This window comes from Mesoplodon mirus (assembly GCF_964341445.2).
Source record: "Mesoplodon mirus genome assembly, chromosome: 2".
NCBI classification, from domain to species: Eukaryota; Metazoa; Chordata; class Mammalia; order Artiodactyla; family Ziphiidae; genus Mesoplodon; species Mesoplodon mirus.
The window spans coordinates 183,824,362-183,838,917 of NC_138977.1; the positions used below are offsets into that span (position 1 = coordinate 183,824,362).

General features: G+C 36.4%; 1 protein-coding gene across 4 annotated transcripts in view; it reads right to left on the minus strand.

Moving 5' to 3' along the window:
- PARG (poly(ADP-ribose) glycohydrolase) overlaps positions 1-14,556 on the minus strand; it is a 116,305-nt gene that overhangs the window by 8,817 nt on the left and 92,932 nt on the right. For all 4 annotated transcript variants that reach the window (XM_082609959.1, XM_082609960.1, XM_082609958.1 and 1 more), the window contains 3 exons: positions 12,211-12,289; positions 10,445-10,553; positions 3,353-3,458 (listed from right to left, as the gene is read on the minus strand). In XM_082609959.1, coding sequence (XP_082466085.1) covers positions 3,353-3,458; positions 10,445-10,553; positions 12,211-12,289 — 294 coding nt within the window. The remainder of the gene's footprint in view (positions 1-3,352; positions 3,459-10,444; positions 10,554-12,210; positions 12,290-14,556) is intronic.

The window sequence follows — 14,556 nt, forward strand, 5'->3', positions numbered from 1 at the left end:
TGTTGGGAAAACTGGACAGCTACATGCAAAAGAATTAAACTGGACCACTTTCACATACCATATACAAAAATAAATTCAAAATGGATTAAAAGTAACACCTAAAACCACGAAACTTCTAGAAGAAAACATAGGCAGTATGCTCTTTGACATAAGTCTTAGCAATATTTTTTGGATGTCTCCTGAGACAATGAAAACAGAAGCAAAAATCAACAAATGGAACTACAGTAAACAAAAAAGCTTTTGCACAGTGAAGGAAACCAACAAAACAAAAAGGGCCACCTACTGAATGGGACAAGATATTTGCAAATGATATATCCAAAAAGGGGTTAATATCCAAAATATACGAAGAACTCATACATCTCAACGCCAAAAAAACAAACAACCAGATTAAAAACTGGCCAGAGGACCTAGATAGACATTTTTCCAAAGAAGACATACAGATGGCCAAGAGGCACATGAAAATATGCTCAACATCACTAATCATCAGGGAAATGCAAGTCAAAACCACAATGAAATTGCACCTCACACCTTTCAGAATGGCTATTATCAAAAGACAACAAATAAGTGTGTTGGTGAGGATGTGGAGAAAAGGGAACCCTTGTGTACTGCTGACGAGAATATATATTGATGCAATATGTATGGAATATAGTATGAAGGTTCCTCAAAAAGTTAAAACTAGAACTACCATACAATCCAGCAATTCCACTTCTTGGTATTTATCTGAAGAAAATGAAAACACTAATTAGGAAAGATATATGTACCCCTAATGTTCATTGCAGCATTATTTACAATAGCAAGATATGGAAGCAATCTGAGTGCCCATCAATAGATAAGTGGATAAAGATGATGTGTATATATACAATGAAATACTACTTGGCCATAAAAAAGAATGAAATCTTGTCATCTGCAGCAACATGGATGGACCTAAATGGTATTATGCTAAGTGGAATAGAAAGACAAATACTGTATGATTTCACTTATGGGTGCAATCTAAAAACAAATCGAAATAAATGAACAAACATAACCAAACAGAAACAGAGTAATAGATACAGAGAACAAACAGGTGGCTGCCAGAAGGGAGGGGGTAGGGAGGAGAGAGAAATAGGTGAAGGGGAAGAGGTATAAACTTCCAGTTGCAAAATAAATGAGTCATGGGTATGAAATGTACAGCGGAGGGAATACAGTCAGTAATTACATAAGATCTTTGCATGGTGACAGAAGACAACTAGACTTATCATGGAGATCATTTTGAAATATACAGAAATATAGAATCACTATGTTGTATACCAGGAGCTAACGTACTGTAAGTAGGTCAATTATACTTCAAAAACAAATAAACAAACACACTCATAGGAAAATATGATCAGGTTTCTGGCTATCAGAGGCAGGAGGTTGGGGGAAAGGGAATTAGATGAAGGTAGTCAAAAGGTACAAACCTCCAGTTATAAGATAAGTAAGTACTAGGAATGTAATGTACAACATGATAATGATAATTAACACTGCTGTACATTATAAATGAAAGTTGCTAAGGGAGTAAAGCCTGAGAATTTTCATCACAAGGAAAACAGTTTTTTTCTACTTTAATGTTGTATCTATATGAGATGACAGATGTTCACTAAACCTACTTGATATTCATTTCATGATGTATGTAAGTCAAATCATTATGTTGTACACCTTAAAATTATATAGTTCTGTATGTCAATTATATTTCAGTAAAGCTGGAAAAAACCAACAAAACAATATATGCTCACAACAGAAAAATAATCTCGATAATTGAGAAAATTACGCAGTGAGAATCTTGTGTATACTGTACTACCCTTAATAGTCACCAGAGCAAGCAAAGCCGCAGTCTGAGAGAAAGGCTTTTATGCCATGAAGAAAAGAAACAAAATGAACACATTTATAAAGCTTCCCAAATTGTCCATCACAAATGACCAAGGCTTATGGTAGACCTGGTTTCTGGATTGATGATATGAATCTACTCATTTATTTTACTTAAGAGAAAAACAGAAAGAAGTGTCTGTCATAAGATCAATAAGCCCAGAGTGAAAAACAGGTTTCCTCAAACAAATTCAGGATGATAAAGAATTTCATAAAATAAAACCCAGAAATTCCTTCTTCTATAGACCTTCAAAACACCAAAACTGACAACATGTGTTTTTTGTTTTTGAATATGAAGAAAATATGGGTGAAAGCCTTTAGAATAAAGGAATAGAGAAGATTTTTCTAAGCATGCCACAAAAATGTAAACACATAAAACATAACTCCATGTGACAACAACTCAACAGGCTGAAATACATAAACCCTATGAGTATCCTTTGTAATAAAATTATAATAGCACCTTCCTGGGTTCTGTGAGTCATTCTAATTAATTATCAAACCTTAGAGGGGTTGGTTGTGGAAAACTCCCAAGACTGGTAGCCAGCTGATAAGAGGTGCAGGTGGACAGGGGGACACCCCCTCCCCAGACTTGCGGCTAGAGTCCGCAGTAGGGGCAGCCTTGTGAAGGATGGGTGTCCTTAACCTGAGGGTCTGTACTAACTCCAGGGAGTTAGCTGGTGTACTGTAGCACACCCAGCTCATGTCACCAGCTGGGTTGACAAAGAATAGTAACCATGCTAAGTAATAATATAATAATATTCTCTATAACTGACACTCCTGAGAGGAAAGCAAACGTCATAATACGGTAAACGACCAACAGCTTTGTTGATAGGTGTGTGATTTTTCTACTATAAACAATAAAGAGCAAGAAATGTTTATCCTTCTTGAGTACCCAAATGCCTCCTTATCTGTGCCATTCATGCAGCTCTCCCAAGCTATAGTCCCCCACACTGTGTACCTCTATTAAAGCACTCATTACTATGTGCTGCATTTGTCTATGCCTCTCTCCCATATGCTAGACTGTGAATTCCAAAGCAGGGACTACATCTCATTCACCTTTGTATTCTCAGAGCCTACCACAGTGCCTAGACAGTGGCAGATGTGCCGTAAGTTTGGTGAATGAACAAGTCAGTCATCAAATAGCTCTGTCCATAAAAAATCACTTCTGTAAAGGAACGTGCTTGAATGGGTGCTTTGGCTTCAAACTTCATAGTAATTTTGGCCTCTTCCCTCTCTTTATTCAACTAAATACTGTGTCTTATAGGTCAGAGAGATAAGTGACCTCTGCAGGTAAATAGCAAATAAAAATACGGATTCCTTCATATACAATAAGAAAAAAAAGGATGGTGTCAAATATTCTTTTTCTCTTCTTTTAGATCTTTGTGGTTTGTGGTTAGAAATCCAGTTTGAAGGACTAACTTCTCCTTAGTCAAAATACTATTATCCTTCTTATAACAACTGATTCACTCACCTTTTAATCTAGCATCGCCCCCAAAGGCACCACAGCCCCAGTTTCCTGTAGCCACTGCAGAAAGATTCTCTGAAGAAACTCCAGGACGAAGAAATCCACAGTAAGCCTGCAGGATGAAAGAAATATCAAAGCACGTGAATGACTAGACACTAACAGTATTTCTGACTGATGTACTAGGATCAATATCCATTATCAAGCTTATGTTATCTCTCTCTCCTCTTTTTTTCCTAGGGGCCAAAGTACAGGGGAAAAAGAGAAAATCCTGGAATTACACAAGGAGAGGGTAAGAAATGATCAGTTCTATTATTTATTTGCTTTGATGCTGGGCAAATCAAAGCCCTTAAACCATTACAGGTCTCAGTTTCTTTTTCCAATTCAAACAAATATAAAGGAAAATATCAGAGATATTTTAAGAACTAATGGAATCCCAATCACAAACCACAAGGGACTAAAGGATAGAAAGGCATTTAAGACACTGTTTTATTTGAAAACTTTTGATTACCATTTTTTTCAGTAAGGTAAAGAGTTACTACTATTATGCTTCCTCACGACTCACTCTCTGAATTATTGGGACTTAGATTAATAACTGTGATTAGCTTTTAAATGTGCTTCCTGCCACTGAAATGCTTAAACAACTATATATAAAATGAGCAAGTAACTATATATAAAAAGGATTCCTATACCTGGTTACAAGATAACCTTTAATATCCCTTCCAGCTCCAAGATTCTCTAGTTTCACAGCTCTGTTTTAAGCTAGAATATTTTAAAATTTGCCAGTAACCTGAGAAAAGTACAATATATCCTGAGGATGCTAAGTTTTAATTAAATGAACAGTTCATTTTGTATATGAGAAGACTGCAGTTTAAGGTCCCAGTTTCTGATTTCTATTTCTTTGCTGTCAGACAAGTTGGTCTTTCTGCCTCCAAAGGGTTCTTAGTTTTCTGAAACTATCAGACTATATTAAGAGGTTTAAAATAATAGCAAAGCAAATCTCCCCTGGGCTTTCTCAAGTACCAAAGCCTAAAATACAGCTTATTTATAATAGTAAATAAAATAGAAAGAATGACGTGTGACAAATGTTCCCAGAGAAAAACCAAGGATAAAGAAAGATGCTTCTATGAAACCCACACATAGAAATACTGTAAATTGCTCTCTGAAGTTGCTACAAGGGTATAAAAATGTATTTTATACCTGTCTGGGTGGATTAACAAGGCTATTCCTTCCACCCCCTCCTAGGCTGTAAATCCTGACAGATATTAATTATAAGTTGGTACCAGACCATTACTCAACACTGTGGTACAGAGCTTACACTAGAACTCACAAATTACCTGTATAATCAGATGCATGAAGCATCTGAAAATCTCTTTCAGGTCAAAACTATCAAAGAGCTCAATTTTTTTGAGTAGGTTCTTGAAACATACAGTCTCTGCCTTTATGCCAACAAGGGGGTGAACAGACCTTCTGTCAGAATAGACATAACTTTGCCACTTGCTTTCCTGTCAAATTCTCCAAATATGCCTAGAAGAAGAGGAAGATTTCTTAGCCTCCTAGTGTGTGTCGCCTCTGTTTTATACCATCAGAATGGTTTTAGTTTCTTTCACACTGCTATCTCTACATATCTGGGCTAACTTTTCTTTAATGAGCAAAAATAGCTTAGTAAGACTAAGGCCTAACAACAGAGAATTTGAAATATTTAGATTATTTAGAAGCAAAATCTAACCAATTTTACTTTAAAAAAATCTATCTTGAAAAATGACCATAACAAAAAAACACCTATAAAACTGAAATTAACCTGCATTTGGTGTTCTGATTAAGTAAAATAAAATGAAACTTTAAAAATGTAATCAGATAGAAATTAAATGATATAAAATACTTACATAGTAATTAGGTATAAAGAATAACTGATGATTAAATACAAAATTCTTTTTTATTGAAGTATAATTGATTTACAATATTATATTAGTTTCAGGTATACAGAGTGATTCAGTATTTTTACAGAATATACTCAATTAAAAGTTTTTACAAGATAATGGCTGTAACTCCCTGTGCTATACAATATATCCTTGATGCTTATCTATTTTATACATAGTAGTTTGTATCTCTTAATCCCATACCCCTAATATGCCCCTCCCCGCCTTCCCTCTCCCCTTTGGTAACCACTAGTTTGTTTTCTATATCTGTGAGACTGTTTCTGTTTTGCATATACATTCATTTGTATTATTTTTTAGATTCCACATGTAAGTGATATATAGTATTTGTCTTTCTCTAACTTATTTCACCAAGCATAATATTCTCTAGGTCCATCCACTTTGCTATAAAAGGCAGAATTTCATTCTTTTTTATGGCTGAGAAATATTTCATTGTATACATTATCCATTTGTCTACTGATGGGCAGGGCACTTGGGTTGCTTCCATATCTTGGCTACTGTTACAAAATTCTTTTATTCTGTTTGAACCAACCATTTCTCTATGATGGCCTAGTGGGGTGGGATGGGGCGGCGGAGGGAGGGAGGACATTATATAATGTAAATACATTATACTGTTTGCTAAATTAATAATTTAACAATTTTTGTCCTAAAGAGTTGTTCATGACTTCCCTGGTGGTGTGGTGGTTAAGAATCCGCCTGCCAATGCAGGGGACATGGGTTCGAGCCCTGGTCTGGGAAGATCCCACATGCCGCAGAGCAACTAAGCCCGTGCACAACAACTACTGAGCCTGTGCTCTAGAGTCCGCGAGCTACAACTACTGAGACACGTGCCAAAACAACCGAAGCCCGCGTGCCTAGAGCCCATGCTCCACAACAAGAGAAGCCACCACATTGAGAAGCCCACGCACTGCAACGAAGAGTAGCCCCTGCTCTCTGCAACTACAGAAAGCCTGCGTGCAGCAACAAAGACCCAACGCAGCCAAAAATAAAATAAATTAATTAAAAAAAAAAGAGTTGTTTATATGAAATCAGTCTACCGTACTCGCCTAACTTAAACTAATACATAGTTGGTATTGATAATGGTTTTCTGATGTTTTAGAACACTGTGATTTCTTAAAAACAAACATAACATAAAAAGTTCCTTAAGAATCTTTTGGAAGAGAATAAAATAATATTAATTAAGACTCTTAAAATTATACTTAGATTCAGTAACAGTAATTTTATAAATTTCTTCTTTTGTAAATTTCTTTTATTTGATTAAATAACAACTGTACAAAGATGTTTACTACATTATACATAATAGAGAAAAACTTGGGATCACCTATTAATTCAAAAACAGTAGCTAAGTCCTAGTATATCAATCCAACCAATTTTGTGGCCATTACACATATTATTATGGGGATTTCCCTGTCAGTCCAATGGTTAAGACTCTGTGCTTCCCCTGCAAGGGGCACTGGTTCAATCCCTGGTCAGGGAACTAAGATCCCTCATGCCATGTGGTGCAGCCAAAAATAGAGAGATAGATAGATAGATAAAAAAAGATCAAATTTATTTAAAAAAACATCATGAAGATCATTAGAAAGTATGAAAAATACAATTTATGGATAAATAGATAAATACAATATTATAGGTAACTTTTGCACACATTTATATGAAAATTAGTATTCATGTGGAAAGACCTGCAAAAATGAAAACAATTATTTGAAAGGTAAAATTATAGATGATTTTTTATCTTTAAAATAATTGTAACATTAGTAAATTGATCTTGCCTTTTTAAGATGCAATATAGGGATCTCCCTGGTGGCACAGTGGTTAAGAATCCGCCTGCTAATTCAGGGGGACATGGGTTCGAACCCTGGTCCAGGAAGACCCCACATGCCGCAGAGCAACTAAGCCCATGCACCACAACTACTGAGCCTGTGCTCTAGAGCCCACGAGCCACAACTACTGAAGCCCGTGCACTGCAACAAAGAGTAGCCCCCGCTCGCCGCAACTACAGAAAAGCCCACGCGCAGCAACAAAGACCCAACGCAGCCAAAGATAAATTTTAAAAAGTAAGTATAAATAAATAAAAGCTTTTTAAAAAGATGCAATATAAAATGAAAACACCATGTAGACCTTAGATTTCTCATATGTGAAATCAAAGATTAGATTAGGTTTCTCTATGGTTATCCTGATTCTATACATTGAGAAACTTAAGGGAAAGCTCATGAAAAATGATACATTTTGAACTAATATTCCTGAAAGGTAACACAGACTTCAAGAAAAGATTATAAATGATCAAATGTTGAGTTTCCTAGAAATATCAGCAGCAAGTATTGATCAGTTGTGTTAATCAAGCTTTGATTTAATAACAATCCCCTTCCAAATTTGGTGATAACAACAAAAAAAATCTGACTTGAATGAAATAAAACTTCTATTGCCAGGTTATTTAAAGACTCAGTCTTTTTCTATAAAGTATGTCTCATAAGGACTCTATATTGTACAAATACATGTTTTTCAGTGTTGGTAATACTTACAACTAACTTAACCTATTCACATATACCAAGGCTTCACATCTTTAAAATTTCTGGTGTCTTTGAGGAGGGGAAACTGAAGGTTAGTGCTATCCAGGTAAACGTAGAGAGTATCAGTTAGCCATGGGCAATTTAAAAAGAGAAGATTTACTTATGTCCAGTGTTATCTTTTAAAAAGATCATATTTATAGATAATTTCTAAAAGTGAATGATCTAGCTCCTCCAGGAAAGTATTTGTGGGAATATAAATGTTATCATGAAAAAAAAGGGAACCTTTAAGACTTCCCTAGTGGCGCAGTGGTTAAGAATCTGCCTGCCAATGCAGGCGACACGCTTTCGAGCCCTGGTCCAGGAAGATCCCACATGCTGCAGAGCAACTAAGCTCGTGCGCCACAACTACTGAGCCTGCGCTCTAGAGCCTGCAAGCCGCAACTACTGAGCCCACGTGCCGCAACTTCTGAAGCCCATGCGCCTAGAGCCCATGCTCTGCAACAAGAGAAGCCACCGCAATGAGAAGCCCACGCACCGCAACGAAGAGTAGCCCCTGCTTGCTGCAGCTAGAGACAGCCTGCGTGCGGCAACAAAGACCCAACGCAGCCAAAATTAAATAAATAATTTTTTTTAAATGTTAAAAAAAAGGGAGCCTTTAAATGTGTGTTAATGTATGATAATGGTTAAATACATTTACTTTTCATATGCTTCTCTCCAAACTTTTCATGTATTTCTCTGCCATAACAAAATACCATGGACTGAGTGACTTAAATAATAGACATTAATTTTCTCACAGTTTTGGAGACTAGAAGTTCAAGATCAAGGTGTCAGCATGTTTGATTTCATTTGAGACCTTTCTCCTTTGCAGATGGTCACCTTCATGCTGTGCCCTCACATGATCTTTATTCTGTGGGCATGCACCCCTGATTTTTTTTTGTATATCCCTAATCTCCTCTTCTTATTCGGATACTAGTTAGATTGGATTAGGGCACTCCCTGGCATCATTTTAACTTAATCACATCTCTATACATTCTGACCTACTCGGGTAAGGGCTTCAACATATGAATTGTGGGCAGGCGGGGGGGGGGGCCATACCTACTGCTTATATAAATGTCTTCTAGTATCAATGATCATGTGACAAATTCACATACACATCTGATGAAAAGCTAAATGTAAATCTTCTTATTCTACTTGATATGCTTGCTATGTAATGAAAACATCATGTGCTTGGAGACAACTGCTTTAAGTCAACAGTTTAGAACAGTGAAAGCAAGCTCACAATTAAAAGGTACCCAATATAATAAAAGATATTCCTCAGTAATATCAGGTAAAAGAGAAGTTATATCTGTTGATATATCAAAGAACAGTCTTTTTGGATAGCTTTTATGAGGAATTACTTAAAAGAAAATTGGAATATGTGTGTAAGTTGAACTTTGGAAAATAGCGCATTTACTCCTCAAACTTTTATGAGATTCCTTTGAGAACTTCAAACATTAAAATAACCTAATGAATTATATATTAAAAAAACATGTTTAACAGTAAATTAGATTCTTGAATACATTAGAATATGATAATAAGTGTAATTATATTTGAAATATCCACTAAGTTTTAAGTGTACTAAAGTCTTTCTGGATTATTTGGTTATTTTACTAACAATCTGAGAGGCAAGGTGGTTGAGCTGGGATAAGCAGAGCACCACAGAGAGGCCATTCCTGTGGTAAGACCCGGGGAAAAGATGTGAACATGATATACTGAACGCCACACATGCCAATCCAAGGGCAGTCCCAGTCCACCTGCAATGGTACACCTAGTCTGCTGTCATTGCCAGAAGTCTGTGTAGGGATTGGCACATGGGTAGTCATGCAAAACCACAACCTCATTATCTTAATAATGAATTTCATGACCAAATCCTACTCATGGAAGTTAAAACAATGGTTTTCAGAACTGGGTCAGTCTTCTTGGCTGTGAGAGTAATTTGAGGAACTAAAGACATCAACTGTTTTGGTAAGGCCCTATCTATCTAGAGAATAGACTTAGAACACTATTGTATGACAGTTTATTTACTATGGTTAACAGTAGTAAAAATTTAAACTAACAATAGGTCTGGCTCATTTTTCTATTTCTGTAACACAATGAAAAAAAAAAGAAAATGACTATAGGAGACAAAACTAAGTAGCACAGAAAACCACAGATTCCATCATAAATATGTCAAATTACCAAATAAATAAATTTACATGTCAGTCTTACCTATACTAGAACAATAGTGACTTGACTTTCATGTTTTATCTGTTTTAATCCTGATAAGCACAACTTGTAGCGAAAAATGTCATTGGGCAGGTCTGATAAAAACTTTCAGGGTTCATTCATTTCTATATGGTTTTACAATGATAATGTTCCAAAGCAACTAAATGTACTTGATGAGATAAATGCATGTGTGGGGCTTAATATCAAGCAACAGTCTATCTGGCATCAGTAATCAAACAATTACGAAATGGAAAGTACATCCTGTACAAGCTGACAGACCCATTAAATCAGGAGAACTGTGGGCAGACGTACTGACACTGCAAGAATTACCAGAAAGCATTAATTTCAGCATTAATAAAATGGCAGTAAATAGATGACAGCTGCCAGATGAACTAAGAAATAAGGTTACTGGCCTTGTTAAGCTCGCGCCTGATTTTCTCAGGCACAAACTGGTCGAGGTAGCGTCTGAAGTGAAGGGCATCAATGGCGACGATTTCAGTGCCGCGCCGCTGCCAGTCGTCCCTGGGGCAGGACAGATGGAGGAAAATGAGGAATGGGGAAAGGTACTCACAAAATAAAACCCTCACAAGGGTCAGGTTTCTGAGACTTTGGCAGGGTTAATACATTACAAACAAACCAGTGGGTATATATCTCAGCAAATCAGGAGGGTAGAAAAACACCATTTTATTTTTAAATTCCAAGGGATACATATTGTGGACTGCCAGGCATTAAACAGTAAAATGAAAAAATAGTATGTATTATATACAGACACATCATTAACAATGAATCTTCGAGGTTAAAAGATTTCGGGGGCGGGCTTCCCTGGTGGCGCAGTGGTTGAGAGTCCGCCTGCCGATGCAGGGGACACGGGTTTGTGCCCCGGTCCGGGAAGACCCCACATGCCGTGGAGCGGCTGGGCCCGTGAGCCATGGCCGCTGAGCCTGTGCGTCCGGAGCCTGTGCTCCGCAACGGGAGAGGCCACAACAGTGAGAAGCCCATGTACCGCACAAAAAAAAAAAAAAAAAAAAAGATTTCGGGGGCAAACGAAAGGAATTTAGTTCTTTGTTTTCCTCCAATACTAAAGACATGGCCTTTGTATCTCAACAAGAGCTCATTCCTCCTTTGTTCTGAAAGAACTGCTCTAAGTCACTGAGTTTGTAACATGACCATTTATTGTCCAAAAACGAATCCCAAGAAGTCAAGTTCTGTAAAAAATGTGTAATAATTCAGTACAAAATTCTACCTACTGTGCTCAGTTGCTGACTGGGCAAAACTATTTTTAAAAAGGCAAAGAAATCAAAGCAGACGATAACAATTTGCCCAAGGAGACAGGAAAAACTGGCTGAGATGGTGATTCTGGAAATGTGAAATTCCAAATATTTCATCTCTTTACAAACATGCATATACTGATATGGCAGTCAACTTTTCACACTGAAGAACACACACAGAAACCTTCATGTTAGTCTGTAAATAATTATCAGGAATTAAACATTCACACAGATAATTGTTGCAACCACATATTTTAACCAAAACAAAGGGAAAGAGACTAGGGACTGGACTTGAGATATTACAAAGATAAGGTTGTATGGCTACATGGGCAATAGCTGATTCTTTCTGCCACAATGGTTCTTTTGCATTGAAACACACATACATAGGCCACACACATTTTCTGTAAAAATTTACCTCTGGTAAACCAACTTAGTGGGAAAGCAAAAATGTCAAAGTGTAAAAATATATTTCAATAAACTAGGAGACTGCAGCAGCAAAATTCAACATAGGTTCTGCTATCAACTGTTTGTGGCATCAGGCAAATTGTCTCAGCATAGGTTTCCCCCACTTAACCTAATCTCACAGAAAAGGTAAGGATAACTAAATAAGCTGTTTAAAGGCTTTAAGCTCTAATTAGTTCGACCTTGGAAGTTAATCTCCACTGGCTGCTTACAATTAGCAGCTGAGCTGTGCCTTTCTTCTTGGCTTAGACATTTGGCTTTTCTCTGTTTTTCCCTTTGGTATATGGAGATGGTGATACTGTTTTAACTACTAATGAAACTGTGCTATTGAACTTAAGAAGAAAATTATATTTCTGAAATAAGAATAGATGGGAGACAGACTGTATCAGGGTCAAACCCACATTCCTTAGCTTTTGGTCACGAGATGCTAACGTCAGAAATGAACTCACCTTTCACTCCTGTCTTCATGGCTCCGGGCCCAACGGTATGTTTCGGCATAGCCTGTGTATTCACTGTACTGTTCAGTACCTGAAACAAATAATTTTTTTTCAGAAAAAAATTTTTTTTTCTTTTTGAATTTTATTTTATTTTTTTTATACAGCAGGTTCTTATTAGTTATCTGTTTTATACATCTTAGTGTATGTATGTCAATCCCAATCTCCCAATTCATCCCACCACCAATGCCCCCAGAAAAAAATTTCTTAAGAACTGCACCTTCTAAACAGTCTCTGTTAAGAAGCAAACAAATAAAAAACCCCGCTGGTCTTAATGACTTGTTATTACTTCCCATACAGAAAAAAACGATGCCTTCAAATGCCACCACAATTATCATACAGTGAATCAATGTCCCAATCAACAAAGAAAACAGAATGTCTGTCACACTCATTTTTTTCTTTTATAAGGAGTACATAAAGATTGTGTTTTATAAAAGTCCACTGTCGGGCTTCCCTGGTGGCACAGTGGTTGAGAGTCCACCTGCCAATGCAGGGGACACGGGATTGTGCCCCTGTCCGGGAAGATCCCACATGCCGCGGAGCGGCTGGGCCCGTGAGCCATGGCTGCTGAGCCTGCGCGTCCGGAGCCTGTGCTCCACAACGGGAGAGGCCACAACAGTGAGAGGCCCGCATACCGCAAAAAAAAAAAAAAAAAAAAAAAGTCCACTGTCTTCAATGTCAGTGATCAGATGGTTTTTTATTTGTGTTGTTGAAAAAATAAATTTTACATAAAAACGTTCTCTAAGAAAAGTGTCAATAAAATTAAATTTAGGATTTGCCTATCAACAGGCAAGGTACCTCAAAGGAGTTTGTAAAACTAGGATATTATGCCTGAGAAGACAGGGAGGGAAAAAAGCATAATTAACATTCATCTGATGAGAAGATGTACCAAGCTTGGCATATAACATAGATTTCTAATTCACTGGACCTGAACATATCAAAAGGGATGGTGTCAAAAGTGTTCTATTTAACTAAGTAAATAAGCTCATTCCAACTCCTAGGGTCAACTCAATAATTACTTGACCTGATAAGAATCAACAAAACAGTAAAATTAAAAGCTGAAAACTTGAGCAAGATTATACTTTTCACATATTAAAAAATAAAATAGAAACAAGACAACATTGAGAACTAAGATTAATAATATTTTTAGTACAGTTGACTCTCAAACAAATGGGTTTGAACTGCACGGTTTCCCTTACACTGTAGATTTTTTTCAATAGTAAATACTACAGTACTAGACAATCTGCAGTTGGTTGAATCCACAGAGGTGGTCCCCACAGATGAAGGAAATATATATTCATTCAAAGGGCTGACTGAAGTTATATACACATATAAGTTATATGCGAATTTTACGGTACTACTTTTCTCTTCAAAAGATACACTTCACTGGGATTCCTACCAAAATGAATAAACTGAATCTAGTTATGAAAAAACACTGGGCAAACCCCCCAAAAGAGATATTCTACCAAGTAACTGGCTTCAATGTTTTAAAAATATCAAGGTGAACAAACACAAGGTTGAGAAACTGTCCCAGTTTAAAGGATACATGGCAAGTCTATTCAAGGTCTGATCCTGGATTACACTGTAGACTGGGTGGGGGAAAAGATATAATTAGGATAATTGATAGAATATTGACTAGGGATTAGCTAATAGTATTTTATCAATGTTAAATTTCCTAATTTTGATTAACTATGCTGTGCTAATGTAAGAGAATGTCCTAGTTCTTAGGAAATATACAATAAAATATTTGGGGTAAAAGGGCAGAATGTCTCCAATATACTCCTAGTTCAGGAAAAGAAAATAGAGAAAGAATGATATAGCAGATGGGGCAGAAATGTAAACTGGTGAATCTGGGTGAAAATTATATGGAAATTCCTTGTATTATTCTTGCAACTTTTCTGTAGATCTGAAAATTTTCATACATATACAAATATAAACATAGATATACAATATAAGTAAATATTAAATAAAGCTATGAAAAATACTATTCTATTTTTATAAATGATTAAAATATTCCATAATAAAAACTTAAAAGAGTTAATCTCAATACTAGAGTTTCTAGTCTATTACTGAGCACAATGTTTCTTAAAAATAATTTTTCAAAATTTTAAATAATTTACAGTTTAATTACTATAAATTCACCTAGTATTTTGGGTAAGATAGTCTGCTACAAATCAAGAAAATAACTACAAAATTAATGTTGTTTCTGTCAGGCTTCCTTGACACTGTAAGTAGAGTTGGTTGTTCCTTCTTTGTGCTCTGCAGTACTCTGCATACAGCATCAGCAGAGCAATTAACATA